Below are 26,231 nucleotides of genomic sequence, written 5' to 3'. Positions count from 1 at the left end.
GTCCAAGATGTTCGTCTGTTGTTCTGTTCTGTCTACAATACTACCCCCACTCAGCTTGTCCACGTTACAGCCCGTTGAAGTGCGCAAAACGTGTTTAACGAAGTATAAAGTTCTGTGCGAGGAAACAGAAAATAGCAGTCACGGGCACAACAAAACATAAGCGTTTGGTTCTTGCAAGTTGGCAACCGCACAATGCAAATCTTCGTCAAGACCCTTACGGGCAAGACCATCACCCTTGAGGTCGAGTCCTCTGACACTATTGACAATGTCAAGAGCAAAATCCAAGATAAGGAGGGCATTCCTCCCGATCAACAACGTTTGATCTTTGCTGGTAAGCAGCTCGAGGATGGTCGTACCTTGTCCGACTACAACATCCAAAAGGAGTCCACTCTTCATTTGGTTCTTCGTCTTCGTGGTGGTGCCAAGAAGCGTAAAAAGAAGACTTACACTACCCCCAAGAAGATCAAGCACAAGCACAAGAAGGTTGAGCTTGCTGTGTTGAAGTACTACAAGGTCGAGGACGATGGTAGCATTAAGCGTCTCCGCCGTGAGTGCCCCAACTGTGGTGCTTCCGTCTTCATGGCTGTCCACAAGGACCGTCTTTACTGCGGTAAGTGCCACTTGACCTTGAAGTTGGAGGCCTAGGCTGGTAGCTTCTTTGCATAGAATGAATAAAGTTCGTGCGGTACAAAAAGTGGGATATTTTGAGTGTGCGTAAGGAGGGGAGAGTGTGTGCAGGTGATGGTGCCTGCTGTTTGGGAGTGCGAGTTTGTCAGTGTGGTTGCATCCAGTCGCTGTACGCAGGTCCTTTTCAGTCTATAAATTAGCTTTATTATTCATGTTCATACATCAATAAATTCGTTTAATATGCGTTAATCGGAATCATTTTCGAATTTTGGGGCCTTTATTAAGCCCAGTCGATCATAAACGGTTCGTGCACGTGTGTAGCGGTCCAGTTTCCAGTAATCCTTGGCGAATTCAATGCCTGCGGCGTCGCAAGCACTCCGAACGTTATCGTTTTCTGTATCGTTATCGGGAAGTTTGCTCCACTGTAACGCGAGCTCCTCCCATTTTGTAAATAATTCATCGTTTCTTTTTAGTGCAAGGAGTCGTTCCTCGTTTGTCGGAGCAAGCAAGTCATTTTCGTGTTCGTCAGGTTCGACGTAGTGATAAGGATGGGGGTTTTTACCGCCAATATCCTCTGGAATTACATCCATAGAGATGTATTCGGAGAGCTGCTTTACATTCTGAGTGAATATAATTTTTTTAGCGATTTGTGGATTCAGCAACCCCTTAATGATGCGCCAAATACTGCGAAAGACCCAAGGCGAATGATGGACAATGCAACACCCTAACGACTCTGGATAGTAGTTATCGAGGCAAGTCGCAAGAAACTTCACAAAAGTATAATCCATATTGGATATTCCAAAATTAGTCAAGTCGAAAACGACGTTGACTTTGCGTTCCGTACACAGCTCAGCTGGCGTGTATACAGGTCGAACCAATAAACGCAGAGTTTCCATGATCCAAAGCGTGAGTTGCTCAAGCGAATGCTGCGTCAACTCCTTAGGGTGATGCAGCCGCACACGGACATGACAAATAGGACGTCCGCAAAGGTCGTTTCCCATACATGTGCATTTTCCAGTGCGAAGCTGTTTCAAAAACTGCTCGTCACCACTGTTGAAGGCATGGAGCTCACCCTTCTGAACAATGTCCTCTACATCTTCCTGCAGTCTCCACTTCAACGTGTTCAGGAGCATGCGAGCTGCGGCTGAGGGCTCCTCTTTGCAAGCGATAAGGAAGCGAGTCAACACAGCGTCTGGGGCATCTGCCTTAGTGAGTTGCTTGAACGCCTCTCGATACTCAGGAATCTTTCGTATCGACACCCATGTCTCCTCAATCATTTTCTTTAGTGGAGAGCGAAATTCCTCATTGCCGGAAACAGCAGCACCATCTTTTGTTGTAGTACTGGTAACAGTATCGCTGCCTGTCTCGTCATGATGCCCAGAAGAATTCTTATGCGATGATTCTGATGTTGTTTTTCGACGAAAGAAAAACGATCCCGCAAGCGCCGTAGCAGCGAGTGTTCGCGATCCTCTACACCTTAACCAAATTCGTGGGAAGAACATATTAACCAGAAGAAACCGTGACTAAGTAGAGAAACGAGGTTTAACAAACAAAATAAAGGAAAGATAAGTAATTAAAAAAAAATCAGCACAAAACAAAACTGTGAAATGAGCGACTTTGTCACTGCTCACTCAAAAGAGTCTCTTTCTTCTTCAAACCAAATCCCCGAACAGCTATCTTCTATACAGCAGCTGGTAGATCCTCTACAGGTGTTATGTGAGCGTTTAGACGAGTTTCGTGAACGCGTAGATCAGTTGTCTCAGACAAGAAAAAATCTGGTTTCCTTTAACGAAGCCTTTTCTTCCTTGTTGTATGGGTTAAAGACGAATGCTTTTTGCGTTGATTTCGAAAATACACCAATCCCCGAAAGCTTCGAACTGCAAGATGAGAAAGATCGGTTGCTCCAAAAGCACGAGCAGCAGGAATCTTTGAATGAAAAACCTGACCTGGTGATGGAGGATGATACGTTTGCAACAAATGACTCGTTCGTAGAGAGGCCGTAAATCGGCTGCGACACGTTCTGACGTCGAGCTGTCCCAAATGGACTGACTCAGTTACCCACCCGTCGCCCTAGTTCATCCTTGGGGCACGCACGCTCGAGGCACCTGCGTAGCACTACGTTGGTAATGTATTTAACGATATAGTAAATATCAGTAATGGGAATTAAGAGTGACGAGAACGATGCGATAAATAGGGTATGATAGGATAATTGAGAAAAAGTGCGCTAAAATACATTGAGTGCATTACCAGAGTTGCAGTAAACTGATTAAAGAAATTGCGGGTGTCGTTATATAATTATAAAGGGACATTGGCTAGTTCTCGCTATTCAATTTACTGATGCTTCAAGTTTCGCTATGTGCTTTACTGCTATCACACTAAATTTCATTATAATGCTTTAATGCGAAGCGTTATTCCACCACCGACGTCTTCATTGAACAAGCACAAGCAAGGCCATATACAGCGTATAATAAGATCCCCCCCCCTCTACCCACTCTCTTTCCTCTGTGCCACCTCTCACTCCTAACACCATGGTGTCCAAGTCAGCAAAGACACTTCTACTCCTGGCGTTTGGGTCGCTACTACATTCGGCATATTCTGCTTACGAGGCCGTATGGAAGACCCAAGGTGTTTCGAGGAACAACCTGCCATTCGATGTATGTGCATACACAGTTTTCGTGGTGACGTTGCTAATATTATGTAATTTAGATTGTAGCTGAATGCCTTTTATCAACAGCTGCCATTGTGGTCATCACGGTGCTGAGTTCGGATGAACTGAAACCAATTTCTCTACACAAAGCATCACACCTCGAACCCGACTCGGCTTTCCTGAGCTACCGCCCAAATTTCTTGGACATTCGGAAACGACGTGAACAGTACAAAGCCACCTTGGAAGAAAAATAAGAAATGGTTTCTTGGTTATCGAACACACATGCGCTATAGTTTAACGAACAACAAAGATAATTAATACCAATACATCCTAACACAAAGCCCAAACCAACATAACAAAGTCCCGTAGTGTTTCAAACGAACAGGCCAGAAGACAGTTTCTAATGCAAACTACCAATGACACTCGCAGATGGGCTGGAAATGAGAAAGGAAACCATCCATGATGCATCCCTCCCCTTCACCCACCCCCACTCAAGGTAATCAATCGGTAGAAAGGACCACTTTCCGTGCTGAGTTTCATATACGAATCCATGGTATATACGAATCTTTGCTAAGCAAAAAGCGGTAGAGACGACACCATCGACAGCTTATAGTCTTGCTGCTTAGTTGGCAGAAGTTTCAGCGGCAGCAGCAGTAGCAGCAGCAGCAGTCTCGTCAGCGGCGGCAGCATCTGCGGTTCCCTCGGTCTCTTGGAATTCCTTGAGGACGGACAGAGCCTCGTCAACCTTGCCGTTAAGAGCCTCGATGTCTTGCACAAGACCGAGCAACTCGGCATTGTCCATCTCCAACAACATACCGGTAATCTTACCGGCAAGCTCGGCTTCACGTTGAGCAATGAGAGGGTAGAAGTATTCACCCAGAATTTGCTTTTGGTTCTCGGGAGTCTCGGCAGAGAAAGCGTTCATGTCAAAGGCAGGCACGGGGACGGCACCATTGGAAGCCTCTTGACCAGCAGGTTGCTCGCTAGGGACAACAGGACGAGGATAACCGGGGAAGTTAGGGGCAGCAACGCCAGGAGGGTAAACAGGAACCATACCTGGCTGAGGAGCAGCACCATCCACGGGCCACTTGCCATTAGGAGGCATCATGTTGGGATGGGGCATGGGGACACCGCGAGCTCCAGCGGGCAAGGGGTAACCGCCGGGACCGTAGTACATGGCGCCGGGAATGCCAAATTGAGCAGACATACCAGCAGCAGCAACTTGTTGTTGCATGCGGAATTGGTTGCGAGCTTGAATTTGAGCTTCCAATTGACTACGACGAACGTCCTTGCGTTGGGCCAAGGCAACGTACAAGGGCTTGCCGGCCAACATGCGCTGGTTCATCTCAGCAATAGCCTTAGTGGCTTCCTCGGGACTAGAGTAGCAAACGAAACCGAATCCCTTCGATTTACCGTTCTCGTCGGTCATTACCTTGGCAGAGGTAATCGTACCAAAGGCACTGAACTCAGTTTTCAACAAGTTGTCATCGACTTCGTCACTGAGGTTCTTGATAAAGAGGTTGACGCCTTGGTACTTAGACATCTTTTCGAGCTTCATTTGCTCATAACGCTTACGGAGTTCAGCCTCACGCTCATGACGCTTCTGAGCACGACCGACGTACAGCTTTTTTCCGTGAAATTCATAGTCGTTCATTTCGTCGACAGCCTTTTGGGCAGCTTCATGGCTCTCAAAGTTGACAAATCCAAAGCCACGGGGTTTACCAGACTCGTCCTTGACCAGCGAGAACGAAGTAATAGCGCCAAACTTTTCAAAGAGACCAGAGAACTCCTCATCAGTAACCTCAGGATCAATGTTCTTGATGTAGACGTTGGTGAAGTTAGCCTTCATGGCCTCGAATTTGGATTGACGATCACGACGACTGACGTGGTGACCGACGTAGACCTTCTTGTCGTTCAAAAGCATGCCGTTGACATGTTCAATGGCAGCATTGGCAGAGTCGATAGAAGCAAAGTGAACGAAACCGTAACCCTTAGAGTTTCCGTACTCATCCAAAGCAACCTTACAAGACAGAATAGTGCCGAAGGCAGAGAAGGTGTCGTGAAGAGCCTTGTTGTCGATAGCAGGGTCCAAGTTCTTAATGAAAATGTTGCCAGTACCAGTTTTACGAAGAGAGGGATCGCGTTGAGACCACATGATGCGGCAAGCACGGCCCTTGATGAGGGAGTAATTCAGCTCCTCGAGAGCCTTCTCGCCGTCATCAGCGTTGTGGTAGTTAACATAGGCATAACCCAAAGATTGACGAGTGACAGCATCACGGCACACGCGAATGCTAGCAACGGGACCTACAGTGCTGAAGATCTCGAAAAGCATGGCCTCAGTGACGCTGGGGTCAAGCTCGCCAACATACAAAGATGTGTTCTTAGGAGCATTGCCATCGGAAGGCGTGCCAGAGGAAGCTTCCGAGGATTTCTCCTGGGTGGTCTCCTTCTTTGACTCAGTCTCAGTGGACTCCTTCGTCACATTCTCCTTGTTATTTTCTTTTTGAACAGTCGAAGCAGTAGTAGTCTCAGCGCCGTTCTTTGACGAGATTTCCTTTTCGGTGGGAACTGCGGGAACCTCTACCTTTTCCTCTTGTTGAACCTGAGACATTCTGCTGATTCTGACTGCGCTTTTATGTTTTACAATTGCTTATAGGGTTATGGCAGTTGCAGAAAAATTTGGGTCGAGAGATTGTGGTCTATAAGAGGGAAGGACTGCTGTTACCTTATCCCGCCTATAAGGTAACACAGCATTCAATTAAATGAGCTTAAGCTAAAAAGGACAGCTAAGCGAATGGGGCAATTATACATCTAATGTTTCGGGTAGAACTGTTTTGTTATTTTTATTTATTCATTTATGTATATTGTTTTATGAAAGTATATTATCAGAAGGCTAAGGGTTAGTGGACCTTATCGCGGATTTCCCCACGCCGAAGCTTAAGCTTAAGGACATCACGGTTCCAGCAAACCGAATGATCAGCGATAAGTTAATATGCGTATGAACAATGATATAACAATGTATGACCATTTCGCAATATCAGCCGAACAGTACGATGCTATTGCTAATGAAATAATGTCTTCCTGTTTTATAGCGATTTTTGCGATCGGCTGCAGCCGACCGGACTAAAGTTTGTAGAGTACATACACATACTGAGCTTGGTGTCGTTTAGTACCTTCATCAAGGGTGTATCTGTTGGTTGGTGCAAATACGTAGATCACTAAAAAAATGAAACGAGGGAGAGAAGATGAAGAGTTATGCTTTAGATATACGAGTACTAAAAAGACTAAAAGTCAATTAGACGGTATGCATTTGCTGAGTAAAAACGATTCAGTGTTAACTTATTAGTGAAATCTTTCATCGCTTTATTTACTATAGGCAAAGCAGCAAAAGCTGCTAAAAACAAAGTTCTATCAATAAAAAAGGAACCACAAGACACTACAGTAGGGGTCAATCTCGGCGAAAAACATGATACGCCCAACTGTCACTTCTGTTCAACTGGAACATATTTTGCAACATGCAGTCAATGTTCGGAGTGTGTTTGTCGACAATGCTGTATACCAATGTAAGACGTTACTGGTCTCGTGAAATATTTAATGCTAACTCTAAATTAGGTATGAAAAGAATGGAACCACAGCAGTGTGTTTGGATTGTCAAACGAATTAAACGTTTTAGAGCATTTTAGAGCGACGCAATCGCATTCCCAAACGCTTTTTTGTTGGAGCAAGCGCTGGCTTTGTCGACAAACTATTTAGTTCTGCCACATGTGTGTCAACAGTCGCTGGTCGCTTCAGGTTTGGGACTGGCGATTTGTAAGCAGTAGATGTTTTACTTGATGAAGCATACGAAAGTGTCATGGATTGTCGACTTATTGCTGAATGACTGATGGATGTGACATTAGGACGGGTTTGTTCGTTGAAATGCGAACGTGAAGTAATGGCCCGCAGCTTATTCTGTTCAGTTAAGCTCTTTTTATTTTCCTTTGGTACAGATTTCAAACCACACCATTGTGCCATGTCAAACTGTGCAGGTTTATCTGATGACACATTTTTTGTGTTTTCCTCGTCCAAAGACTTGCATGTAACAAACCGTAATATGTCCTTGGATCCTATCACTTTTGCTGACCGGAATCCATTCTCCAGAGCCTGCGGCATTATGTTCTGAACGGGACCCGAGTTAGCACGCCCCAAGATCGCGCCAATTTCAAGTGCCAGAGTTTCGCTGAAGACAATGTCAGCACTAGTCAAGGTTTTGTCCACAACTATGTCACTTAAAAAGCGACTCCTCTTCATATGAGTAGTTTCGGAAGAAGAGACACTAAAAAAATTTGACTGCATTCCTCGGAAAGAAGACATGTAGAGCATGGCTTGCGCTCGAGTAATTCCTACATACAGCAATCTCCGTTCTTCGTCTACATCTGTTGACCGTGAGTGTGGTAGAATGGTATCGCATAAACAGGGTAGGAAAACTACTGGCCATTCCAGTCCTTTAGCTGCATGTAGTGTCGAGATTGTGACTTGATGACGCGTTTCTTCATTGTTATCCGTACTTCCAACAATTGCAGCATTTGCCAAGAAGCGGTGTAAAGCAAGACGATTTTCGGAAATATCATCTTCATCGTCAAACAGCACACCCTGTTCACCAAGAACATCACTTTGACGAATCAATTCCATGACATTTTCCCATTTTTCTTCATAGGTAGAAGGATGCTTTTTCTTCAAGTACTCATAGTACTTGACTTTGCGCAGAAGAATTTCTAACATAGAGCTGATGGAAAATGGAGCTGACGAATCACAAGACGCTTCAGTGGTATTGATGACATGCATAAATTTACCCAATTCGCGTTGAAACTGTTTGTCAACGCGTTGCGACAAAGAAAAGCTGCCGTTATTCAGCAGGCAAAGCGTGTTCCACATTGAAGTGTGTCGTCTTTCAGTCTCCTGGAGAATTCTTTCTACTTTTACTTTTCCAATATTACGAGAAGGAACGTTAATGATACGCATCAATGCTTGTTCATCGCGGAATGCCACAACACGAGCATACGCAACAACATCACGAACTTCCTCCCTGTCGAAAAACTTGTGCACACCTACCATTTTGTAAGCAATTCCTTGCTCCGCAAGCGCGTGTTCTATTGCACGAGTCAAGCTGGAAGAACGGACGAGGATAGCAATATCACTGTAAGAGAATAATCCCGGACATGATTTCACCATGCGTTTAATTTCACTGTAAGGTTAGTCTCGCAGTAATCGACTGTAGATTTTCCCTCTATATCATACCATGCGACCCAGGCGGATTCTTGATCATTTGAGTCAAATTCTTTAAAGTAAGGTTTGATGGAAAGACGGTGACTAGTGCGAAGAGTCTTCTGTGGACGTGCTTTGTCTTGATTAATGATAGCCATTGCAGTCTCCAGGATTGAATCAGCAGAACGATAATTAGTTTCAAGGTGAAAGACTCGAGTATCAGGGAAGTCAGTGGTCATCATTACTAGGTTTCCCAGTTCAGCACTTCGAAAACCATAAATAGACTGGTCAGGATCACCAACAATTGTGATACCGGAGGTATCCCTCGCAAGCAGCTTTATTAGTAGATATTGAATTTTACTGGTGTCTTGAAACTCATCCACAAGTATGTGTTTAATATTATCAATACAGTACGTGTGGTCATGAACGAGTTGGATAAAAAGAATGAGCAAGTCGTCGAAGTCCTAAATTGTTAGACATATTTTCAGGCGATAGTTTGCGTTCACTTGTCCGAAGAACATACCACGTAGCCATTCTTCCGAAGTACTGCTTGATAAAGTTTGTACAATTCAGTGGATTGGAAGCTTTGATTGGTATTGACAGTAAGGCCAGGAAGACAAGACAATTGTTCACAGTGAGGTTTAGCGATTAAACCACTCGATTTCATCCGGGACACTCGAGAAAGAGCAACATTTGGGGTAAGTTCTTGTCCTCTTATTCCATCAGCGGTAGGATTCTTTGCTTTCCTTAGTCGTTCAAGCAACTGCTTCATAATGTTTGTACTACACAAAATTGATGTTAATAAATTGGATGAACGCAATTGTAGAACATCTCTTAAATATTACATACGCTTCTGTGCGATCAATTACTGTCCAATTCTTAGGCAGGCCGACCTTTTTGCCATGGCGTAGAAGATAATGAAATGCAATGGAATGAAAAGTGCCAGAAACTAGACTGTTTGCATGATTATCCTTAACGAGCTTTCCAATTCGTTGTTTGATTTCGTTTGCAGCTTTATTTGTAAAGGTAGCAATGACAATGTCATTTGGATGAAACTGTTCGACATTTAATAAATGGACGACGCGAGCAGCCAGAACACGCGTCTTGCCAGATCCTGGACCAGCAAGAATTTGCGTGTACTTGTGAGGAGATTCAGCACTTTGTTTTTGCTGTGGATTTAATGCTGCCAGGTACTGCTTAGCGTCCATTTCGCAGTGGTCAGCTAGTAAGAACCCAAGAATTGGATCACCATGATGCTTTAGCTTGTTCGCGCGTGTATGTGTTGACAATAGGAACAATTCTTCAACACCAAAACCACCAAATGTAAAAGCCAGTTGTCTTACATCAACTGAGCTTTTGTTGTCTGCAGTATCTTATTTTGTCTACGTGCTACTGGTTTCGGTACATTTCCGATCGGAACAGTTTAGCAATGATGCGCCTGTGACGATCAAGACTCAGTCACTATATTCAAACACCAGAGAATAGAGTGGTTACAAGCGGCAAAGTGATCGGGACGGACCGTGGATTTATTCTTGGCAATTTATAAGCAAGACTAGCTCCTGGTAGTATACACTTCCTAAATAAGCTACTTTATACTAAAACATAATACAATATCTCCACACGAGGACAATGGTAAACCATTCTACAAATGTCCGGCCTCTTACGCATGCCGGTACTTGGTATACAGATGATTTCTCTGCTCTTAAAAAGCAATTAGATGGTTTTATGGCCGGTACACAAATCGTGCCTGGAACAAGAATGATTATTTCACCGTATGTGAGAATGGTTAAAAACGCTAGTCATTTCTCTAAATATGCTGATGCGTGATGTTGGAAATCCTGTTCTCTTTTGCTAATCGTTACAGACATGCTGGATATTTGTACAGCGGTCCAACAGCCGGCAAATGCTATGGAAGCCTGGATTTTTCTCACTGTAAACGCGTATTCGTACTAGGCCCAAGTCATCATATGTATACAAGAGATTGTCTTGTTTCAAGTTTTGACGCCTATGCTACTCATTTAGGAAATCTGCCAATAGACAGAGAAGGTACGGGAGGGTCGTTAGAAATTCCGTGAATATGATTTGCTAAATACAGTTTGCGATTTCCTGCTTAGTTCTTCGAAACATGTTCAGTTACTTTCAGAGAATGCGGATGAAGCAGAACACAGTCTTGAAATGCAGATCCCGATCCTCGCTCAGGCACTACAGAACCAAAATGCGCTGCAACATGTGTCTATAGTTCCCATTATGGTTGGTGCTTTATCCCATAGTCATGAACAAGCATTTGGTGAGACATTGGCCCCATTCGTTGCTAATGAAGAAAATGTTTTTATTATTTCTTCGGATTTCTGTCATTGGGGATTAAGGTTTGGTTATACGGGATACTTAAACAATGATGGCAAGTTTGAAATGCTTGCCGCGTCTAGCCATTCACCTAGAGCACCAAAGATCTTTCAATCAGTCCACCAATTGGATCGTCTTGTTATGTCAGCTATTGAGGAGGGTGATTACAACCATTTTGTCCGCATATTAAGTAAAACCAAGAACACGGTTTGCGGCCAGCACCCCATAGCTGTTATACTGGCTGCTCTAACGAAAGCGAACATTGACAAGCGATTTCGCTTTATTGCGTACGACCAAAGCTCTCAGGTCGTAGACATCGAAGATAGCAGCGTAAGTTATGCTGCTGGATTGGCTTAGTAAATAGGTTTGATGAATTTTATATTATGTTTGATGTAAGTTAATGAATGTATTAACATAAATTATCGCAACCGCCCATTATGAGAAAGAAACAGACTTCAAATTAAGAACACAGAATTATCTTAACAACAACAGTGAACTGGAAACAAGGTTACGAGAATTAATGAAACAAAAAAAATGCCAAACGAAAGACGTCGCAAATTCAATGAAAGAAAGACAAAGCATTACGCGTGGAAAGAGAGAAGGAGGCTTGAGGGCATCTGCTCTAAGGTACAAGTAATCTCAAATCACGACTTTTGTCGAAACCGCAGAACAAATGAAGATACAAAAAAGCCCAGAAAAACAAAAAGTACATTGTGTTGCTGAATAGAAAAAAATATAAGCCAAACAGACCATGCAGTAATGAAAAGAGCCCAAAACACGTTACAGTCAAGGTTGACAACAAGCGGTCAATTTCCTACCAGAAATCGGTCGTTTTCTTCGTCGTAAACGTTCATGACGAAAGAATCACAAATCAAGAGACTTAGGAAGATCTATAGGGTTGTCCATAAAATATTTCTTCGACAAAAGCTTTTGCTCCTTCATTTCTGCGGCAAATTCCAACAAGCCGCTAAACTCCCAACGTCCGAAAAGTAAACCAATACAAAAACCATTACCAACAGCAGAAACGGCAAGCACGACAGCAATAAAAAGTATGATGACCTTGAGCCATGCAGGATCGCACCAGGCAATTGCAACATGTAAACCGATGATGATCGGAATAGAGAGGATGAGGTGAGCAACGCGAAGGCGCATGTACCATTTTTCCCGAATCATATACTTGTATGTCACAGCCAACAAGTCATCGACAATTGTTTCTGACAAGCGCGTCTTCGTAACTTCTGTTGGCTTCTTCTTCAGCTCTAGAACCACCTCAATGGCAAAATGGTCAGAGTAGCTGCAGTCAAGCTTAGGGACATGCTCGGTAAACACAACTTTGCTGCTAACGGCATCTGTGTTATTAGGAGAATGGAAGACATAGTCCAAACGCTTAGCCACATAGTCGTCCATGTCCTTATCGGAAACATTTGCACGCCATGTATTTAAATGTGAGTCGCAAGTGACACCAAGGATGTCAATCAATTCTTGGTCACTCAATGTGAATCTCGAAGGAGCATTCTTATATTGATCAGGATGCACACTCAGCCAAGAGTCACTGACCAGGCCATAGCTTGTAATAATATTATGCGGTTCCGTCAAGGGTTGAAAATTAAAGTCGCCGGCTGCAAGAACAATGTGTCCACGTTGAACAGCAGCACGGATCAGCTTAGAAATATACCAAGCTTGGGCCATACGATGGCACAGATACGTATCTTCTCCCTTTCCATATGGAGCATGCAAGTGCGTGTCGAACACAGAGATGATCTTACCGGAAGGATGCTGGAGAGATGCCGTAGCGACACCCTTTCCTACATACCAATCACCTCGCCAGAAAGCTTGTGGACGACCATTGAGAGGATATTTGTTCATCGTTGTCTCAACAATCGGATAACGCGAGAGAACAGCCAGGCCAGCGCCCATAGCTGCACTATGATAGAAACGTGAATAAGGCAAGTTTTCACGCGTTGAGTTCTGGATACTGTGATAGTCATTAATTGACCAAACCTCTTGAAGCAGAACAATGTCATAATCACATTCTGACAATTTTACACCAATGGCATGAAGACGTTCAGTTCTGTACTTGGAAACGAAACGAAGACCCCAACAGTTGAAGGAGAGGACCTTAATGTTATCTGCTTTTTCTGAAGTCATTACGAATGTTTCGAAGCAGAGGAAAAAGGTAAATCCAGGGAAAAAGTGTGGGAACTGCTTCCTCCAAAAAAATAAACAAGAAGCCTAAACTCCTGACTAAAAATTGCTCAAAGCCTAATACAATGTTAGACCAGGCTAATACTATAATTTTACTTACGGAGTGCAAAAGTACACAAAAATGAAGAAGTTCAAAAGTGAAGCGACTACCAATGCACGCAAAAAGCACGACTAACTGCAAGATAAAACAGTGATTATCGGAAGGACTTCCGGGAACAACTAAAGCTGAAAGACACGCCAAGAAGAAGCAATTGACACAAAACTGGATTGTTTTATGCAGTCGGCAGCGAGTTGGGATTCCGGGGAGGCGACGGACGGATGGTGTGGTATAAACTCAAAAGCGCGTCGGGTAGTTTACCGTTATGGAGTAGAAAGTTACATAGTTTTTAATTATACATAAATTTATACTTCAAATTAAGAATGCACTTCTAAACAACGTCTTACTACTTTACGTTTTTCAATACGATAAACCATTCTTTCAAACTTTAATGCTGACAACCAAACACCCTCCTTCGCTGGTGAGTTGAAAAGAAAAAACATCATTCAGTAAGTTTTTGAGCTTTACTAGTGTCTGTTTTTCTGCTGGTTGTGATAAAAAATCGTATATTGCGCAGTTTTTTTTATTCTTCTTTATTTAAGCCTTTTTCTCTACATTCGCAGAGTCTGTAACAAATACTGTTATCTGTCATTTTCTATATCCCGTAACGTCAATATGCGGCAAGAATATGTTGTTTCGCAAGTACAAGAAGATGCACACGAGTTGGACATTTATGCGATAAAAATAGTTAAGGATCAATTATGGTCTGTCTCCGGCGATAAAAAACTGAAGGTCTGGGATGCTGCTTCTGATCAACATGAGCTGTTATTCGAAGTTGAAACACCACATCAACTCGGTGCCCACAAACTGGATGCATCTTTAGAAAACGAACTCGCAGTAACTTGTGGTTTTGGTCAAGACGTTTGTTTATGGAATACGTCTACCGGAGAGACGGCACCGTTGGGTAAATATTTATGGGGTTCTTCTTCGCTTGTCGTGCACGATGTTTCGTTGTACCTCTCTCTTCCAGCTTTTTGCTAACGATTATAGGTTCTGAATGGACACATCCTGGCGAATGTTGGGCTGCGTGCACAAGCCCTGATGGTAATATTCTTGCCTTTACCACTGTCGACGGTCATCTGTGTATATGGGACAAACAAGAGAACACCAAGATTGCAGATTTAGACACTAAAGGCAAACTCGGGCTTTGCATTGCATATTCTTCTGACGGTCGGTTCATTGCCAGCGGCCATCAAACCGGACAGTTGTTCTTGGTGAGTTCGGAGACAGGCAGACTGTTCCACAGTCTGCTTGGTCATACCCAGCCAGTCCGCTCTGTTGCCTTCTCGCCCGGATCGAAGCTGCTAGCGGCTGCCGGCGATTCAAAAATGATTACGATTTACGATGTTATGTCGGGCGACCAAGTCGCTCAACTCTCAGGACATAAATCCTGGGTGTTTGCCATCGCTTTCAATCCTGTGGGGGATCTGCTTCTCTCGGCTGATTCGAGCGGCGTTATCAAAATCTGGGACATCGATACGCTTCAATGCATCGGCACGCAAAGTGAAACCGACGGCGCAATCTGGAGTGTTGCCTGGTACAAAACCGGCTTCATCGTTGCTGGAGCAGACCGCTCTATACGCTGGTACAGAGCGGCAGCCGCCGAATAGGATAATGCGATTAATTGTGATTGGCAGTATTCAAATTGCGGGGCTTTGGTGGGGTAGAAAGTTTGCTTTTGCCGAGAACAAACTCGCTTAAGTGATCTTCATATGAAACCTAGTTACAACCTTATTCGCATCTGCTTTAAAATACCACCGTAGGTAATGGATAACTGACCCTTTGCTCATGACTGAGGACGATATTACGCATGCTGCAAAGCAGCGCAAAAGGACTTTGTTTTTTCTACAACGTATGGCTGTCGATCAACCCCACATTCGCGTCGACATGCACGACAAGACCGAACACAATGCCCAATTCCTCGCAATAGACAGTTCTGACAGTAAACTGGCCGTCCGAAATCTCGAAACGGACTGGGGCGTCATTGACAAGGCCGTTCTTCGCACAGGAGACATAACCTGCATACACTTCCGTATTCAGAAGGAAGAGGGAGAACTGTGAGAAGGTAACTGGTTCAATGAAAGAGCTTCCTGCCCCAGAATCTGCAAGCACCTTGCTGACTATTAACGGACACGTCTTACGGATTCTCTATGCATCATCCCCTCACGCTGACTCTTCTATTCCCTTCTTTACCTTAATAAGAAACCGTCAACTCGACGGGTCATTCATTATCATGCACACGACGAAAAAAAGCTAGCCGCCTAGCTACATAGCCGTATTTGGTAGTAGTCGTCACTATAAACAACACGGGTGTTATACAAGAAAAGGTGTTGGTTGGTTTTGTCAGACATCGTTCTAAGATATGCTTTAAAGAAGACTCTCAATGTCCTTAGCAATGTGCTCTGGCTTGCTGATACTAGAGTAGCGTTCCACAGGCACACCCTCACGGTTGATAAGAAACTTTTCAAAGTTCCACTTGACGCGTTCGAGACCAAGCTGCTTCTTTTGACTCTTCAAGTATTTGAACACAGGATCTGTTTTGTCACCATTGACATCAATCTTTCCCAAAATAGGGAATGTGACACCGTAATTCACTTGGCAGAAGCTTTGAATCTCGTCATTGGTTCCAGGATCCTGGTTACCAAACTGATTGCAAGGGAAACCGATAATGATGAAGCCACGGTCCTTGTACTTTTGGTAGAGCGCCTCCAAACCCTTGAATTGAGGAGTGAAACCGCACTTACTGGCAGTGTTGACGATCAAAACAACCTTTCCCTTCAATTGAGAAAAGGGGAAGGGCTCTCCCTTCTTGTCGAGAGGTGCAAAATCATAAATCTTGGTCATTGTTGTTGAGTACTGCTTTGCTGTGGGTAATGGCAGAAGACAAGTTTGTCGCACAGAGAAACTTCGTTTACCTTTATATACCACGTCATTGCCCCACGTCATCGTTTGGAAACGAGCACGAGTGGAGTGGAGTAGTGAGTACTTTACGTAGCATAATCTGCGAACGGCTGATGCATGGAGGAGAAGTTGTGAGGAGTTAAAGCACCTCGTTGAAGACTGGCGGAGAAGGCTGTTCATGAGAAGCGATTGTGGATCGAGTTTGATCGTTTGTTGGTAAAAATTGACCGAGCCTGCTTGCGTATTGGTCTGTATCTTAGCTATGAATAAGCGAAAAGGGACTAGCAATAATCGCTCCGGAATTCGGTAGTTGGGAAAGGCGCACGTGTATTGTACCCATTCATACCCCACCTTGAGGTCATTCGGAATCATTATTTGCCGGATTCTAGACCTGGCGAAAAGGTGCGCATCACATAATGGTGACGTCGGCAAAACGAAATGGACGTCATTTTCAATTTGACTTTCGGTGGACTCCGCAACACCAAAACTAAATTTGCCGCGGAATATTGCCGTAGTCTCCGCGGCTAGTAGCTCACAACAACAACAGTGCATTGGGTACCGGCGGCTCCTTTCATCGAGGATGCGCTTTGTTTATGTTTAGTATTTTAAGATTGTAGGTTACTTAGTTTATAATAAAAGTTCAACTGTTACATAGTGAGTGTGTGGTTCTGTTTCTTGGTCTTCGTACTTACTTCTCATTAGTGACCTCTGCCACTCCAAGGAAACATGGGTCGCGAGATTATTACGTTACAAGCAGGCCAATGTGGTAATCAAGGTTTGTTTTTTCACGCAAGAATCGTCGCGACACGAAGGAAGACGACGACAGTCGCTAATTACGTGTTTAGTCGGCTCTCAGTTTTGGCAACAACTTTGCTTAGAACACGGCATATGCCCTGACGGTACTTTGGAAGACTTTGCTACGGAAGGACTGGACCGGAAAGATGTGTTTTTTTATCAGGTATGAAAAACTAGACACCTAAAGCTGCTTATGATTTTGTTGCATTAAACTCATCTTCATGTACTAACGAACACGTACGACAGTCAGATGACACTCGTTACATTCCAAGGGCCATCTTGCTGGATTTAGAGCCAAGAGTAAGTGGTTGCTCTTGCTGGATATGTTGATGATGATGTCTAATACGAATTCTCATTTTAGGTTGTGAACAACATTTTAAGTGATACTTATGGTAGCTTGTACAACCCAGAAAACATTTTCGTTGCTACAGACGGCGGTGGAGCAGGAAACAATTGGGCTCATGGTTATGCTCATGCCGAGAAAATATTCGAGGACATCGTCGATATGATTGATCGAGAAGCCGAGGGCAGCGATTCCCTTGAAGGCTTTTCGCTCTTGCATTCCATTGCGGGTGGTACGGGATCCGGTCTCGGATCTTATCTGCTCGAACGCCTAAACGATCGGTTTCCAAAAAAGATTGTTCAAACCTACTCCGTGTTTCCCAACAATCGTTCTGTGTCTGACGTTGTCGTGCAGCCGTACAACAGCTTGTTGACATTGAAACGACTTACACTCAATGCTGACGCTGTTGTCGTGCTTGATAACGCCGCTCTTGCTCACATTGCTGCTGACCGCCTTCATATTCAAAATCCCACTTTCCATCAGCAGAATCAGTTGGTGCGTATTTTGGCATTAGTACCTCATTTCGCTAACAAACATGTGTCTAGGTGTCCACAGTGATGTCCGCTAGTACCACGACATTGAGATATCCCGGCTACATGAATAATGACCTTGTAAGCATTATTGCTTCCCTTATACCCACACCTCGATGCCACTTTCTTTCCACGTCATACACTCCATTTACAAGTCAGCAAGTCGAAGATGCCAGAACTATTCGTAAAACCACGGTTCTGGACGTAATGCGTCGGCTTCTGCAACCTAAAAATCGCATGGTTTCCGTGAACCCTGGAAAGCAAAGTTGCTTTATTTCCATCCTTAACATTATTCAGGGTGAGGCTGACCCAAATGATGTTCACAAATCACTCCTGCGTATTCGCGAGAGAAAGCTTGCAACATTCATTCCTTGGGGCCCCGCCAGTATACAGGTGGCCTTGTCAAAAAAGTCACCATACATAAAGACAAATCATCGTGTTAGCGGTCTAATGCTTGCTAACCACACAAGTATTGCTTCCGTATGTGTCTGACAATGTAACGTAAGTACTAACTTTTCTCAGCTGTTTAAAAGAACGCTTGATCAGTACGATCGCCTGCGTAAGAGAAACGCATTCCTGGATCAATATCGCAAGGAATCCATCTTTGAAAACTCGTTAGACGAGTTTGACAATTCTCGGTAAGTTGATTAAAAATACCTGTCACATTGCTTTTATCTGAAAAAACTAACGTTTTTATTAGTGAGGTTGTTGCAGACTTGATTCGTGAGTACGAGGCATGCGAGCAGCCAGAGTATCTCTCCATGTGATAAACCATTCGATTGTTATGAGTACATAAAAACTAAAAATGTCGTTTCTGATATAGCCTAGTCTAGTCGACTTAGAAGGGCATCCTTACGACGCTGTAATAGGATTTGTTCCACTTCAGTCTTGTTCGGAATCCGACCAATTCGGACACGTTGCCAGTCAGCTGGTGGCTGTTGGTCTACAGCGGACCGTTGTAATTCTACTAGCCGAGACTGTTCGGCCTGTTTCTCGAATTCCAGTAACTTGGCTTCTTCGCTCTCCGTAAGATATCCGTAGTAGTCTGCATTCAGCACACGTTGTTGCATTTCGAGTTTCCGCTGATGCTCTGAAACAAATGTAATGTCAGTTTCAAACAGCTCTTTTACGCCGGGAAGATCACGAGCGCGACCGTAGTAACGATATTCATCCTCTTCACTAACTTTTTGGCCTTCATCATCGAATAGTTTTGCTGTTGATACATGTGTATAATCTGGGCCACCAAGTTCTTTTATTTGAAGCTCCCAGGCTCTTTTTTCTCTCATAAGCTTATTGATCGCATCGTTTAAGTCTCGAATTTGGTACTCTGGAAGAACGGCTATTGCACAATTTTAGTCAGCACAAGTTCTTTATCCATTGCCTTCTGGAATAACCCATTGCTAACTTACGGTTTTGGATACGATTAATCCTCCTTGCAATTTCTTTTACAACTGAAGATCTGTAATTTTCACAGACGGGTACCGAATTAACTGTACTGACATTCCGTGGTCGACGTTCTCCAGGCTTGTACTCGGAGCTCTTTTTCTGCAAACTATGTTAGATACTACACAGGTGAATTACAATATCATACATATGAAGACATAAATCTGACTGCAAGAAATAACACCAGCCGCTTTTTGTATATTCTTCGAACAAGAACAAACTCTATTAATGATATTCTTTATGGTGTTGACTGGACACGAACAAGGAACTCCAGTAGCACGTAAATTTGTGTTCAAACGATACAGTTTGTGGTGATACGCTAAGTAAAGTTGCCAAAGTAATTAAAATAGACCGACTGTTTTGGAAAATAGGTTTCGTTACCGTAACTTTTGCTTTGATTACGACCCTATTGAATTAGGAAATACAGACGTAAAAACGTTTGTTGAAAGAAGACACCAAAGCCTTCGAACCTTCAATTACTCATTTTGTTTTCAGTAATTCTTTTATTTTTTTATTCCTATTTTTTTTTTGTGTTTTTGAAACATCGACGTTTAATGAATTAAGAATGGCAGAGGATTATTCGTCTCAATGGATCATAAAAAAAGAACAGCTAAATTGCACGCCGTCTGTATTAGACAAGATTCCACTTCAGCAAGAAGAAATTCAACGATCAAAAGGATGTAGTTTTATCATTAACGTCGGTACAAAACTCAAGCTGTAAGTTAACTGTCTCTGAATCAAGGCTGCATTATTAATAACTGGACACTGTTCGCTAACGAGTACAGTCCTCAATCAACATTGGCAACGGCCAACATTTTCTTGCATCGTTTTTATTTACGACACTCTTTAAAAGAATATCACTACTACGACATTGCGGCAACATGTATCTTCCTTGCTTGTAAAGTTGAAGATACGAACCGAAAAGTTCGTGACATAGTCGTTTACTGTGCTAAAGTCGCTCAAAAAAATCTAGACCTAGAGATTGACGAGCAAACTAAGGAGTACTGGAAGTGGCGGGACGCGATTCTGTACACAGAAGAAGTTTTACTAGATTCGTTGTGTTTTGATCTCACTCTTCTTCATCCGTACGAGCAAATTCGTTCACTTGCCTCCCAATTTGCGCCCGAATCGAAAGACTTAACAAAAATTGCTTGGACATATTTGAATGATAGCACGAGAAGCATAACGTGCTTACTCCATCCTTCATATGTGCTTGCTGCAGCATCTTTTGCATACGCACTGCGAAAAACAAAAACAACACCTATCGTGAAAGAAGACGGAACGACGTGGATGCAAGAGATGAATGTAACACAGGAACAAATAGATGGTATGAAAATTAACGTGATGAGTTATCGGAATTTAACAACTGTCTAGATGTATTGAATACAGTCTCTAATCTGTTTCGCGCGATGAATTCCTTGAAAACCCCATCTCAAGGAACACCTGCTCGCTCCAATCCTAGCACATCATTTGGTAGTCCAAGTGTTTCAGCTCCGCCGAGCACCGTAGGTGATAATATGAACACCCCAGAAGAGGATGCACTATGCGAAGAAAACAAACTACTGCCGACTGCCTAGTGTCTCCATGAAAAGAGCTGCCGGGCTTACAATATTACCCATCTCACTTAAAGTCGCAATGAGACGGGTCATTCAACACACGAGCTCGCCATGGCCAATTTCGACGTAGGACATAAAAGAGATAAACAGCTAAATCTTTTGCAACGACTGAAGCGCAAGCTCCAATTATACTTTTTTCAAGACGAGAGAATCGGCCTGGTACCAAACGACCAAAAATCCGACCGGCAAGTGGTAGAACGAATATTGGCCTAATAACAGAAATGAATTTTCCCGTAAACGCGTCCAACAAAACACGAACTAATGACACGAGTACACCTGTATCAACTTGATTTCTTTCATTGTCTGCATTTTCCATCTGTTCTCGATGCTCAGTAAGTTGATTCTCAAACTGTCGAAACCAAGCGACATCCTCCATTTGTAATTCCCGTGTGTAAGAGGATATCTCGCGAGCAAAAAGCCTCCGCATTACTTCAGCATACAGGGTTCTGACCCACGGAAGTAAGCATAGCAAGAGCGTTGGTCTTGACACACGGCCTGCACATGTGTACACGCTGAGATGGACACACAAACTAAGTGTAAGATCGTGGATGGGTACATTTGTGTTGCGAATCAGCATGAAGGGGATGAGAGGGAGGACGAACCGATGGAACGCGGGAATTCTAAGCATGGTGTCGATGGTTTTTGGTTCCACGACTTGTCGACATACCCAGAGTCCTGTTTGTGACAGAGTAGAATGAATGAATCGTGTAATGCCAAAGCATGTACTTATACAGAATCCAGTTTGAACAAAACCTATCTCCAAGCTCTGATACAGGCCAATGGATCTAACGAGAATCGATCGTTGATCCAGTGGGGCCGAGACAATCTGTATTTCGTAAGGGCATTGAGGGGACATTGCGATTTGTGAGAGTGTCATGTACGACAATAAACAGCTCTCGTGTGCGGCTAAACTGCATTTACAAGGTCGTCGCCATCCATCGCGTGATGGGTTTCGTCCAGTATAATCCTCATAACATATCCAACAGCGTAAATGTTCTTCTTGTGGTTTTGTAGGAGAAGATGCAGCATGAGCAGTGGGTAGCATGTCTGTAAGGCAAAAGAATTAAGTTTGAATACGACAACAGAACGAGTAGAATGAGAGGTGACTTTTAATTAACAATTGGCACTAACGTGCGCAAATAAACAAAACAATAGAGGTTTGATAAAGCGGATGAAGGATGAAGAAAGGTAAAAGTATATGCAAGAAGGGTTTTAGGAAGGCTTCTTGCGATTTATGCGACCTGCGGTGTTTGTGGATGGATGATGGGTAAGGGAAGAGGAAGCGGGCTGAGGAATGAACGAGCTGCGAGGTCTAGAGATTGAAGAAGGACGTGATCGAGCTGCTGTGTTTGTGGAAGCCATTGAGCGACGTCCACGAGTTGCCATGGAAGAATTAGTTAGAGAATGTGTTGGGTGAGAACCAGCAGCAGGATTGCCGACAGCAGAACCGGAGACGGCACGAGTGCCAGGAGCAGCGCCTGTCGGTCGAGAAAACCGAGATGTCCGGCCTGAAGCGGACGTAGTGGGTCGTCGTGCATATATGCTTTGACGTGCAGCGGAAGAAGAAGAAGAACGAACGGCCATGGAGGAACGAGCTCTGGAAGAGGCATTTAATGCCATTTTTTCGCGTTTCTTCTCCAAATCTCGTTTTCTTTGCTCCTCTTCTTCTTTTTTTCTTCGTTCAGCTTCTTCACGCTCCTGTTGTAGCCGTAATTGTTCAGCCGCGTATCGTTCTTGACGTTGTCGCTCCTCTTCAACGCGTTGTCGTTCCTCTACATCAGCAATGGGACCTTTCCATGTATTATTTAAGAGTAGGCGTTGTGTGTGTTCAGTTTGACTGAGGATGGACGACCAAAGGTCGACAAGTTTATTTGCGTCCTCGACCGTGCTTTGAAAAGACTGCAATTTCTTAGCCGAGTTTTCGATGCCCGAGTGTATCTTCGTTACGGCATCATTGATCGACTGTAAGCATCGCAATTCATTTTCTAACTCATTTCGTCTTTCCATCCGGACGGACGCTGGTGAAGAGGAAGGCAGCAAAAACACGACGCGTGTCTCAACAACGCGACACGATTTTAGCTTTAAGCTATACTCGCTTACTCTCCACGTTTGTAACACGTGCAACCTAAATGGTTTGTTTATCAGAAGCACGTGCAAACTAGCCGTGGTTTCCCCGCTAGATCGTCGGAACCACGTATCTGGGTTTCGTTGACAACCGGACCCTGGCCGGCTCTCCATACGGAAGCAACTTTTCCCAGACGGGGTCCAATGAATGCGGCGCACATGCAAAAACAGCCGCAAACTTTCACAGCAGCCTCATCGTTTATTGGGCAATATTTCTAAGCATACAACTCCGTTCTTAGAGTGTTTCTAAATAAAGAACACAATGGGCTATTGTTCGCATTTTTGTATTTAGAGTCGTCGCCTCTTTGCGTTAAACCCCTTAACAGGTCTGCGACACACGAACGTGCTATATGCAATATAACAAAGGCTACGAGAGCTCGCGTGAACAACATACGTCAGAACTCATAGATTAGGGTATGGATAACGAACGAATACGTCTTCAGGCGACTGTTTAAAGAAGTTACCAGGAGCACACTCCAATTGCTGAACGCAACGCGAAAGGACCTCAACCGGAAACTTCATTTCTCCACGTAACGCAGCAAGAACCCCAGAACCCTTTCGCAGAGTCCAAACCTTATCTCATTATTTTGAACGAAGAGGATTAATCGGTTTCCTCCTCAACTTTATTTTCATAAGACATATTCTTTTTGTTTCAATTCTCTTAACGGTTTGCACTTTTTTTCAATTCAAGTTTTCTCATACAGTTACAGTTCAGTTTTTGTCTCTGTTATCTCAATTTTTTTTGTTCGATAACTTTCGGCTTCGTCTTGTTTTTCCTTTTTTTTTTTTTACTTTATCTATTTTTCTTAAAAAACAACAAAGTGCTTTGTTCATTGAAAACAAACGGTTGCCACGAGATCTTCAACAACAATAGCTTTTTTGTGACAAAGAAAACCGGCTTAGCGAAGATTCACATTCACTACACCATTGTTGCTCATACACGCACTCCCGTCACTAGGCACTACTACCTCACCAATAGTGCATACAAGGCAACGTAACCCGAAATTACCCAAACAATACTTGAAAGGCCGTTAAACAGCACGGATTTTTACTAGTTTCCCTTCCTTTAACGGGCCGTTTCGCTCTTTCTTGTTTATACAGCCTGGACAAACGTCGTTGCCCGCTGTGCTAACGAACGATCTAATTTCGGTCATTTAAACGATCAGGAACTGGATTTTTGTTGAAAAATTGAACAGGAAAATTGGAAGACGTACTCTCCTCACACAGTTATAACGTAGGAACAGATTTGTCTGCGTACAATCCTCTGTGTACGTTTTTTTTCTCGCTCCCCTTAACATACACACACACACACGCTTTCCCTCTACATGGAACCCCAAACGCCGCCTGCCCCTAACAGATGTGTTGCCGCCTCTTCTCCTTCATCTCCACTTTACGGTCGTCTTGACTTGCTACCGGTGTTGCAAGAAAGCTCACACCGGCCAGAGGACACTTTTGCACGAAAAAAGAAGGGACATGCCGCCCAAATCTTTCCATTAACACCAGCAAAAACTCCTAAGAAACGACTATTTTCTGAACGGTCAGTGTTTAATGATGCCAACGGCTTTTGCAAACGCCGGACGGAGCCACCTTCTGCATCACTGTCAACACTTTCAGAACCTCTGCTAAAGGAAGACGCTGCCAACAATCCCTTTCTTGATTCACGCCCAGCGACTGCACCGAGAACAAAACGGAGGTGCTCGCCTGAACCTTGTTTGCCAGATGAGATTGTTTATGTTTTTCGTGGTAAAAAGGTAAAGAAAAGCGTGCCGCGCGACATGAACCTGCGCTCTATGAAACCAAGACTACTTTTCCGTTCCCGCACTCTTCCCTCCTTATCACCGGAAAACAACCCACACCCTAGCAACAACCCCATCCATTCTTTTGCTAATGAACGATCCCCAACCAACGTTCCTCCTTCTACTCCTTCCCGCCATCGAGTTCCTGGTTCCGCTACCTCACCTTCGCACATATACCGGTCGGCGCTGAATCACTCACCACCGCAACAGAAGCAACAGCTGCGACCTCCTCGGCCGCCTTCTTTCCTTCCTTCCGTTGACTGTTCCCTCGTTGGTGTGCTACAGCCCGAATCCTGGGAAAATGCGTGTGGCAGTCTAAGCACTAACAATTCGTCAACAAACTTATTCTCGTCCAGTTATGGCGGTAACGAAAACGCCGATACCAGTTCAAGTCCAGTGCATTCCCATACTCATATTGGCGGGCATAGCAACAATAGTCCTCCATCGTCTTCGTCACGCAATTTCCGTAACCATTTGCCGCGGTAGTATCACAGCCTCTCTCCAAAAAATGTTTCTAGTATTTTTGATTGAGGACATTGTGTCGCTCGTTTTAAAATGATGGTTGATGATGTGAAGGAGTTTGCTCGTCGCGTTTGTTTAGGGAAGGTGTTTTGGTTTGCGTCTTGGTGTTGCTTTATGTCCGCGTGTCTTCTTCCTTTTTTGTGCTTGCCGCTTTTCATCAGATTCATCTTTCTTACGCGGCTGTGTTTTACAAGGAGTGCTCCAACAGACACATACAAAACACGCACTACGGCATTGTTCCATTTGGCGTACAACGTGTCTCGAAGCCGATACTTCGTCTGCTGTTGGGTCCGTTCGGTACAGGTTTTCCTACCCGCATGTATACCTTGGACGTCAGGTCTTGCACTGAACATCTACTATTTCTAATGCGGTGCCTAGCCAACTCACGGCTTTAGGTCCGCAGTCTTTTGCTTTTGCTTATTATTTCTGCCAGATCTGTGTGTTCCACCCGCCTTTCTCCCTCCGTTTTACCCGATGAGCTGTTTGACGTTGCCTGTGAACCGGAATAACCATTGTCCGCATTCTCGCCGTCGTACATACACACTTTGTCATTCTCTGGTATCATTTTGTTTCTCTGTTGTTTACGGTTCCACGTTGATTCTTGTTTATACTAAGTTTTCGCAAATCACTTAATGTATTCATTCTTCATTATAGTAACTACCAATTGTCGATACGACAGACATGTTGTTACAGACATAATCACTCGTCACCAGCCCCTATGTAAGTAGTAGTCGAAATATCGAGGCAGATTCGTAGATTCGCCGGAGCATTACTGCCCCCGCTTTAAACCCCACCTCTGCTGCACGTTCTTTCTTGCGAAGTATGGAGATGCTTCATTCATGCACGAGTCATAATGAAGCAGTTGTGACTGACGTTGTAGTTGAACGCGGGGAACGATCTAGATGCTTCTAATTCATAAATGACCCGATTAAAGAAAAAGACTAGTTGGCGCTCTACGCGCTTTCGCCGACAGGCGCCGATACTAGTTTTGATTCGTA

The 26,231-nt window shown here is 43.9% G+C and overlaps 18 protein-coding genes across 18 annotated transcripts; 10 read left to right on the top strand and 8 right to left on the bottom strand.

The window, feature by feature from the left end:
* Window positions 1-180: 180 nt before the first annotated feature.
* On the top strand, window positions 181-694 carry SJAG_01226 (ubiquitin-40S ribosomal protein S31 fusion protein). Its single transcript, XM_002172444.2, has one exon. It carries the CDS (start codon window positions 193-195, stop codon window positions 643-645), a length of 453 nt encoding a protein of 150 aa, XP_002172480.1. The 5' UTR covers window positions 181-192; the 3' UTR covers window positions 646-694.
* A 178-nt stretch (window positions 695-872) lies between these two features.
* SJAG_01225 (sec14 cytosolic factor family protein) lies at window positions 873-2,129 on the bottom strand (the record flags this gene model as incomplete). Its single annotated transcript, XM_002172443.1, has 1 exon — window positions 873-2,129. The coding sequence occupies one exon, from the start codon at window positions 2,127-2,129 to the stop codon at window positions 873-875; it is 1,257 nt and encodes a 418-aa protein (XP_002172479.1).
* Window positions 2,066-2,877, top strand: SJAG_01224 (DASH complex subunit Dam1). Its single transcript, XM_002172442.2, has one exon. The coding sequence runs from the start codon at window positions 2,235-2,237 to the stop codon at window positions 2,628-2,630; it is 396 nt and encodes a 131-aa protein (XP_002172478.1). The 5' UTR covers window positions 2,066-2,234; the 3' UTR covers window positions 2,631-2,877.
* A 161-nt stretch (window positions 2,878-3,038) lies between these two features.
* On the top strand, window positions 3,039-3,583 carry SJAG_01223 (protein involved in protein folding in the ER). The gene is made up of 2 exons (XM_002172441.2): window positions 3,039-3,281; window positions 3,334-3,583. The coding sequence occupies exons 1-2, from the start codon at window positions 3,156-3,158 to the stop codon at window positions 3,526-3,528; spliced, it is 321 nt and encodes a 106-aa protein (XP_002172477.1). The 5' UTR covers window positions 3,039-3,155; the 3' UTR covers window positions 3,529-3,583.
* On the bottom strand, window positions 3,500-5,972 carry SJAG_01222 (polyadenylate-binding protein). The gene has a single exon (XM_002172440.2). It carries the CDS (start codon window positions 5,883-5,885, stop codon window positions 3,897-3,899), a length of 1,989 nt encoding a protein of 662 aa, XP_002172476.1. The 5' UTR covers window positions 5,886-5,972; the 3' UTR covers window positions 3,500-3,896.
* A 415-nt stretch (window positions 5,973-6,387) lies between these two features.
* On the top strand, window positions 6,388-9,326 carry SJAG_05607 (hypothetical protein). The gene is made up of 3 exons (XM_011050741.1): window positions 6,388-6,576; window positions 6,621-6,837; window positions 6,887-9,326. Exons 1-3 carry the CDS (start codon window positions 6,501-6,503, stop codon window positions 6,936-6,938), a joined length of 345 nt encoding a protein of 114 aa, XP_011049043.1. The 5' UTR covers window positions 6,388-6,500; the 3' UTR covers window positions 6,939-9,326.
* Window positions 6,508-10,027, bottom strand: SJAG_01221 (ATP-dependent DNA helicase). Its single transcript, XM_002172439.2, has 4 exons — window positions 9,368-10,027; window positions 9,042-9,300; window positions 8,552-8,982; window positions 6,508-8,498 (listed from the first exon to the last, which is right to left on the bottom strand). Exons 1-4 carry the CDS (start codon window positions 9,724-9,726, stop codon window positions 6,944-6,946), a joined length of 2,604 nt encoding a protein of 867 aa, XP_002172475.2. The 5' UTR covers window positions 9,727-10,027; the 3' UTR covers window positions 6,508-6,943.
* Window positions 9,481-11,261, top strand: SJAG_01220 (hypothetical protein). The gene is made up of 3 exons (XM_002172438.2): window positions 9,481-10,290; window positions 10,383-10,564; window positions 10,614-11,261. The coding sequence occupies exons 1-3, from the start codon at window positions 10,148-10,150 to the stop codon at window positions 11,216-11,218; spliced, it is 930 nt and encodes a 309-aa protein (XP_002172474.1). The 5' UTR covers window positions 9,481-10,147; the 3' UTR covers window positions 11,219-11,261.
* Window positions 11,191-13,432, bottom strand: SJAG_01219 (inositol phosphosphingolipid phospholipase C). Its single transcript, XM_002172437.2, has 2 exons — window positions 13,167-13,432; window positions 11,191-13,123 (listed from the first exon to the last, which is right to left on the bottom strand). Exon 2 carries the CDS (start codon window positions 13,007-13,009, stop codon window positions 11,726-11,728), a length of 1,284 nt encoding a protein of 427 aa, XP_002172473.1. The 5' UTR covers window positions 13,010-13,123; window positions 13,167-13,432; the 3' UTR covers window positions 11,191-11,725.
* A 35-nt stretch (window positions 13,433-13,467) lies between these two features.
* SJAG_01218 (ski complex subunit Rec14) lies at window positions 13,468-14,915 on the top strand. The gene is made up of 2 exons (XM_002172436.2): window positions 13,468-14,067; window positions 14,154-14,915. The coding sequence occupies exons 1-2, from the start codon at window positions 13,779-13,781 to the stop codon at window positions 14,771-14,773; spliced, it is 909 nt and encodes a 302-aa protein (XP_002172472.1). The 5' UTR covers window positions 13,468-13,778; the 3' UTR covers window positions 14,774-14,915.
* On the top strand, window positions 14,849-16,192 carry SJAG_01217 (hypothetical protein). The gene has a single exon (XM_002172435.2). It carries the CDS (start codon window positions 14,952-14,954, stop codon window positions 15,222-15,224), a length of 273 nt encoding a protein of 90 aa, XP_002172471.1. The 5' UTR covers window positions 14,849-14,951; the 3' UTR covers window positions 15,225-16,192.
* On the bottom strand, window positions 15,314-16,336 carry SJAG_01216 (glutathione peroxidase Gpx1). Its single transcript, XM_002172434.2, has one exon. The coding sequence runs from the start codon at window positions 16,242-16,244 to the stop codon at window positions 15,531-15,533; it is 714 nt and encodes a 237-aa protein (XP_002172470.2). The 5' UTR covers window positions 16,245-16,336; the 3' UTR covers window positions 15,314-15,530.
* A 369-nt stretch (window positions 16,337-16,705) lies between these two features.
* On the top strand, window positions 16,706-19,403 carry SJAG_01215 (gamma-tubulin). The gene is made up of 7 exons (XM_002172433.2): window positions 16,706-16,839; window positions 16,910-17,022; window positions 17,106-17,159; window positions 17,221-17,697; window positions 17,748-18,212; window positions 18,255-18,370; window positions 18,433-19,403. Exons 1-7 carry the CDS (start codon window positions 16,791-16,793, stop codon window positions 18,497-18,499), a joined length of 1,341 nt encoding a protein of 446 aa, XP_002172469.1. The 5' UTR covers window positions 16,706-16,790; the 3' UTR covers window positions 18,500-19,403.
* On the bottom strand, window positions 18,544-19,385 carry SJAG_01214 (complexed with Cdc5 protein Cwf12). The gene is made up of 3 exons (XM_002172432.2): window positions 19,324-19,385; window positions 19,142-19,277; window positions 18,544-19,071 (listed from the first exon to the last, which is right to left on the bottom strand). The coding sequence occupies exons 1-3, from the start codon at window positions 19,333-19,335 to the stop codon at window positions 18,557-18,559; spliced, it is 663 nt and encodes a 220-aa protein (XP_002172468.1). The 5' UTR covers window positions 19,336-19,385; the 3' UTR covers window positions 18,544-18,556.
* Window positions 19,404-19,740: 337 nt separating the features above from the next.
* Window positions 19,741-20,752, top strand: SJAG_01213 (P-TEFB associated cyclin; the record flags this gene model as incomplete). The annotated part of the gene is made up of 3 exons (XM_002172431.1): window positions 19,741-19,892; window positions 19,961-20,502; window positions 20,550-20,752. The coding sequence occupies 3 exons, from the start codon at window positions 19,741-19,743 to the stop codon at window positions 20,750-20,752; spliced, it is 897 nt and encodes a 298-aa protein (XP_002172467.1).
* A 43-nt stretch (window positions 20,753-20,795) lies between these two features.
* SJAG_01212 (ubiquitin-protein ligase E3) lies at window positions 20,796-21,815 on the bottom strand (the record flags this gene model as incomplete). Its single annotated transcript, XM_002172430.2, has 1 exon — window positions 20,796-21,815. A coding segment is annotated over one exon (1,020 nt), but the record flags the coding sequence as incomplete, so codon positions are not given.
* Window positions 21,816-22,003: 188 nt separating this feature from the next.
* On the bottom strand, window positions 22,004-22,886 carry SJAG_01211 (DASH complex subunit Duo1; the record flags this gene model as incomplete). The annotated part of the gene is made up of 1 exon (XM_002172429.2): window positions 22,004-22,886. The coding sequence occupies exon 1, from the start codon at window positions 22,796-22,798 to the stop codon at window positions 22,004-22,006; it is 795 nt and encodes a 264-aa protein (XP_002172465.1). The 5' UTR covers window positions 22,799-22,886.
* A 286-nt stretch (window positions 22,887-23,172) lies between these two features.
* Window positions 23,173-25,904, top strand: SJAG_01210 (CDK inhibitor Rum1). The gene has a single exon (XM_002172428.2). It carries the CDS (start codon window positions 24,241-24,243, stop codon window positions 25,195-25,197), a length of 957 nt encoding a protein of 318 aa, XP_002172464.2. The 5' UTR covers window positions 23,173-24,240; the 3' UTR covers window positions 25,198-25,904.
* Window positions 25,905-26,231: the final 327 nt, after the last annotated feature.

The sequence above is a fragment of the Schizosaccharomyces japonicus genome, assembly GCF_000149845.2.
Source record: "Schizosaccharomyces japonicus yFS275 unplaced genomic scaffold supercont5.3, whole genome shotgun sequence".
NCBI lineage: Eukaryota > Fungi > Ascomycota > Schizosaccharomycetes > Schizosaccharomycetales > Schizosaccharomycetaceae > Schizosaccharomyces > Schizosaccharomyces japonicus.
Note: the sequence above shows the minus strand (reverse complement) of the source record. Positions and strands in the feature narration are given on the sequence as shown.

Excerpts from the sequence above, each read along its gene's own strand:
- SJAG_01226 (XM_002172444.2), top strand. The coding sequence starts at position 193 with ATGCAAATCTTCGTCAAGACCCTTACGGGCAAGACCATCACCCTTGAG.
- SJAG_01224 (XM_002172442.2), top strand. The coding sequence starts at position 2,235 with ATGAGCGACTTTGTCACTGCTCACTCAAAAGAGTCTCTTTCTTCTTCA.
- SJAG_01223 (XM_002172441.2), top strand. The coding sequence starts at position 3,156 with ATGGTGTCCAAGTCAGCAAAGACACTTCTACTCCTGGCGTTTGGGTCG. Across the intron at positions 3,282-3,333 it reads GGAACAACCTGCCATTCGAT|ATTGTAGCTGAATGCCTTTT; the intron begins GTATGTGCATAC and ends TATGTAATTTAG.
- SJAG_01222 (XM_002172440.2), bottom strand. The coding sequence starts at position 5,885 with ATGTCTCAGGTTCAACAAGAGGAAAAGGTAGAGGTTCCCGCAGTTCCC.
- SJAG_05607 (XM_011050741.1), top strand. The coding sequence starts at position 6,501 with ATGAAACGAGGGAGAGAAGATGAAGAGTTATGCTTTAGATATACGAGT. Across the intron at positions 6,577-6,620 it reads GACTAAAAGTCAATTAGACG|TGAAATCTTTCATCGCTTTA; the intron begins GTATGCATTTGC and ends TTAACTTATTAG. Across the intron at positions 6,838-6,886 it reads CGACAATGCTGTATACCAAT|GTATGAAAAGAATGGAACCA; the intron begins GTAAGACGTTAC and ends ACTCTAAATTAG.
- SJAG_01221 (XM_002172439.2), bottom strand. The coding sequence starts at position 9,726 with ATGGACGCTAAGCAGTACCTGGCAGCATTAAATCCACAGCAAAAACAA. Across the intron at positions 9,301-9,367 it reads GTAATTGATCGCACAGAAGC|TACAAACATTATGAAGCAGT; the intron begins GTATGTAATATT and ends AATTTTGTGTAG. Across the intron at positions 8,499-8,551 it reads GAATCCGCCTGGGTCGCATG|TGAAATTAAACGCATGGTGA; the intron begins GTATGATATAGA and ends CTAACCTTACAG.
- SJAG_01220 (XM_002172438.2), top strand. The coding sequence starts at position 10,148 with ATGGTAAACCATTCTACAAATGTCCGGCCTCTTACGCATGCCGGTACT. Across the intron at positions 10,291-10,382 it reads ACAAGAATGATTATTTCACC|ACATGCTGGATATTTGTACA; the intron begins GTATGTGAGAAT and ends TAATCGTTACAG. Across the intron at positions 10,565-10,613 it reads TCTGCCAATAGACAGAGAAG|TTTGCGATTTCCTGCTTAGT; the intron begins GTACGGGAGGGT and ends TGCTAAATACAG.
- SJAG_01219 (XM_002172437.2), bottom strand. The coding sequence starts at position 13,009 with ATGACTTCAGAAAAAGCAGATAACATTAAGGTCCTCTCCTTCAACTGT.
- SJAG_01218 (XM_002172436.2), top strand. The coding sequence starts at position 13,779 with ATGCGGCAAGAATATGTTGTTTCGCAAGTACAAGAAGATGCACACGAG. Across the intron at positions 14,068-14,153 it reads CGGAGAGACGGCACCGTTGG|GTTCTGAATGGACACATCCT; the intron begins GTAAATATTTAT and ends TAACGATTATAG.
- SJAG_01217 (XM_002172435.2), top strand. The coding sequence starts at position 14,952 with ATGACTGAGGACGATATTACGCATGCTGCAAAGCAGCGCAAAAGGACT.
- SJAG_01216 (XM_002172434.2), bottom strand. The coding sequence starts at position 16,244 with ATGAACAGCCTTCTCCGCCAGTCTTCAACGAGGTGCTTTAACTCCTCA.
- SJAG_01215 (XM_002172433.2), top strand. The coding sequence starts at position 16,791 with ATGGGTCGCGAGATTATTACGTTACAAGCAGGCCAATGTGGTAATCAA. Across the intron at positions 18,213-18,254 it reads ACCACACAAGTATTGCTTCC|CTGTTTAAAAGAACGCTTGA; the intron begins GTATGTGTCTGA and ends AACTTTTCTCAG. Across the intron at positions 18,371-18,432 it reads GACGAGTTTGACAATTCTCG|TGAGGTTGTTGCAGACTTGA; the intron begins GTAAGTTGATTA and ends CGTTTTTATTAG.
- SJAG_01214 (XM_002172432.2), bottom strand. Across the intron at positions 19,072-19,141 it reads GATTAATCGTATCCAAAACC|CCGTTCTTCCAGAGTACCAA; the intron begins GTAAGTTAGCAA and ends ATTGTGCAATAG.
- SJAG_01210 (XM_002172428.2), top strand. The coding sequence starts at position 24,241 with ATGGAACCCCAAACGCCGCCTGCCCCTAACAGATGTGTTGCCGCCTCT.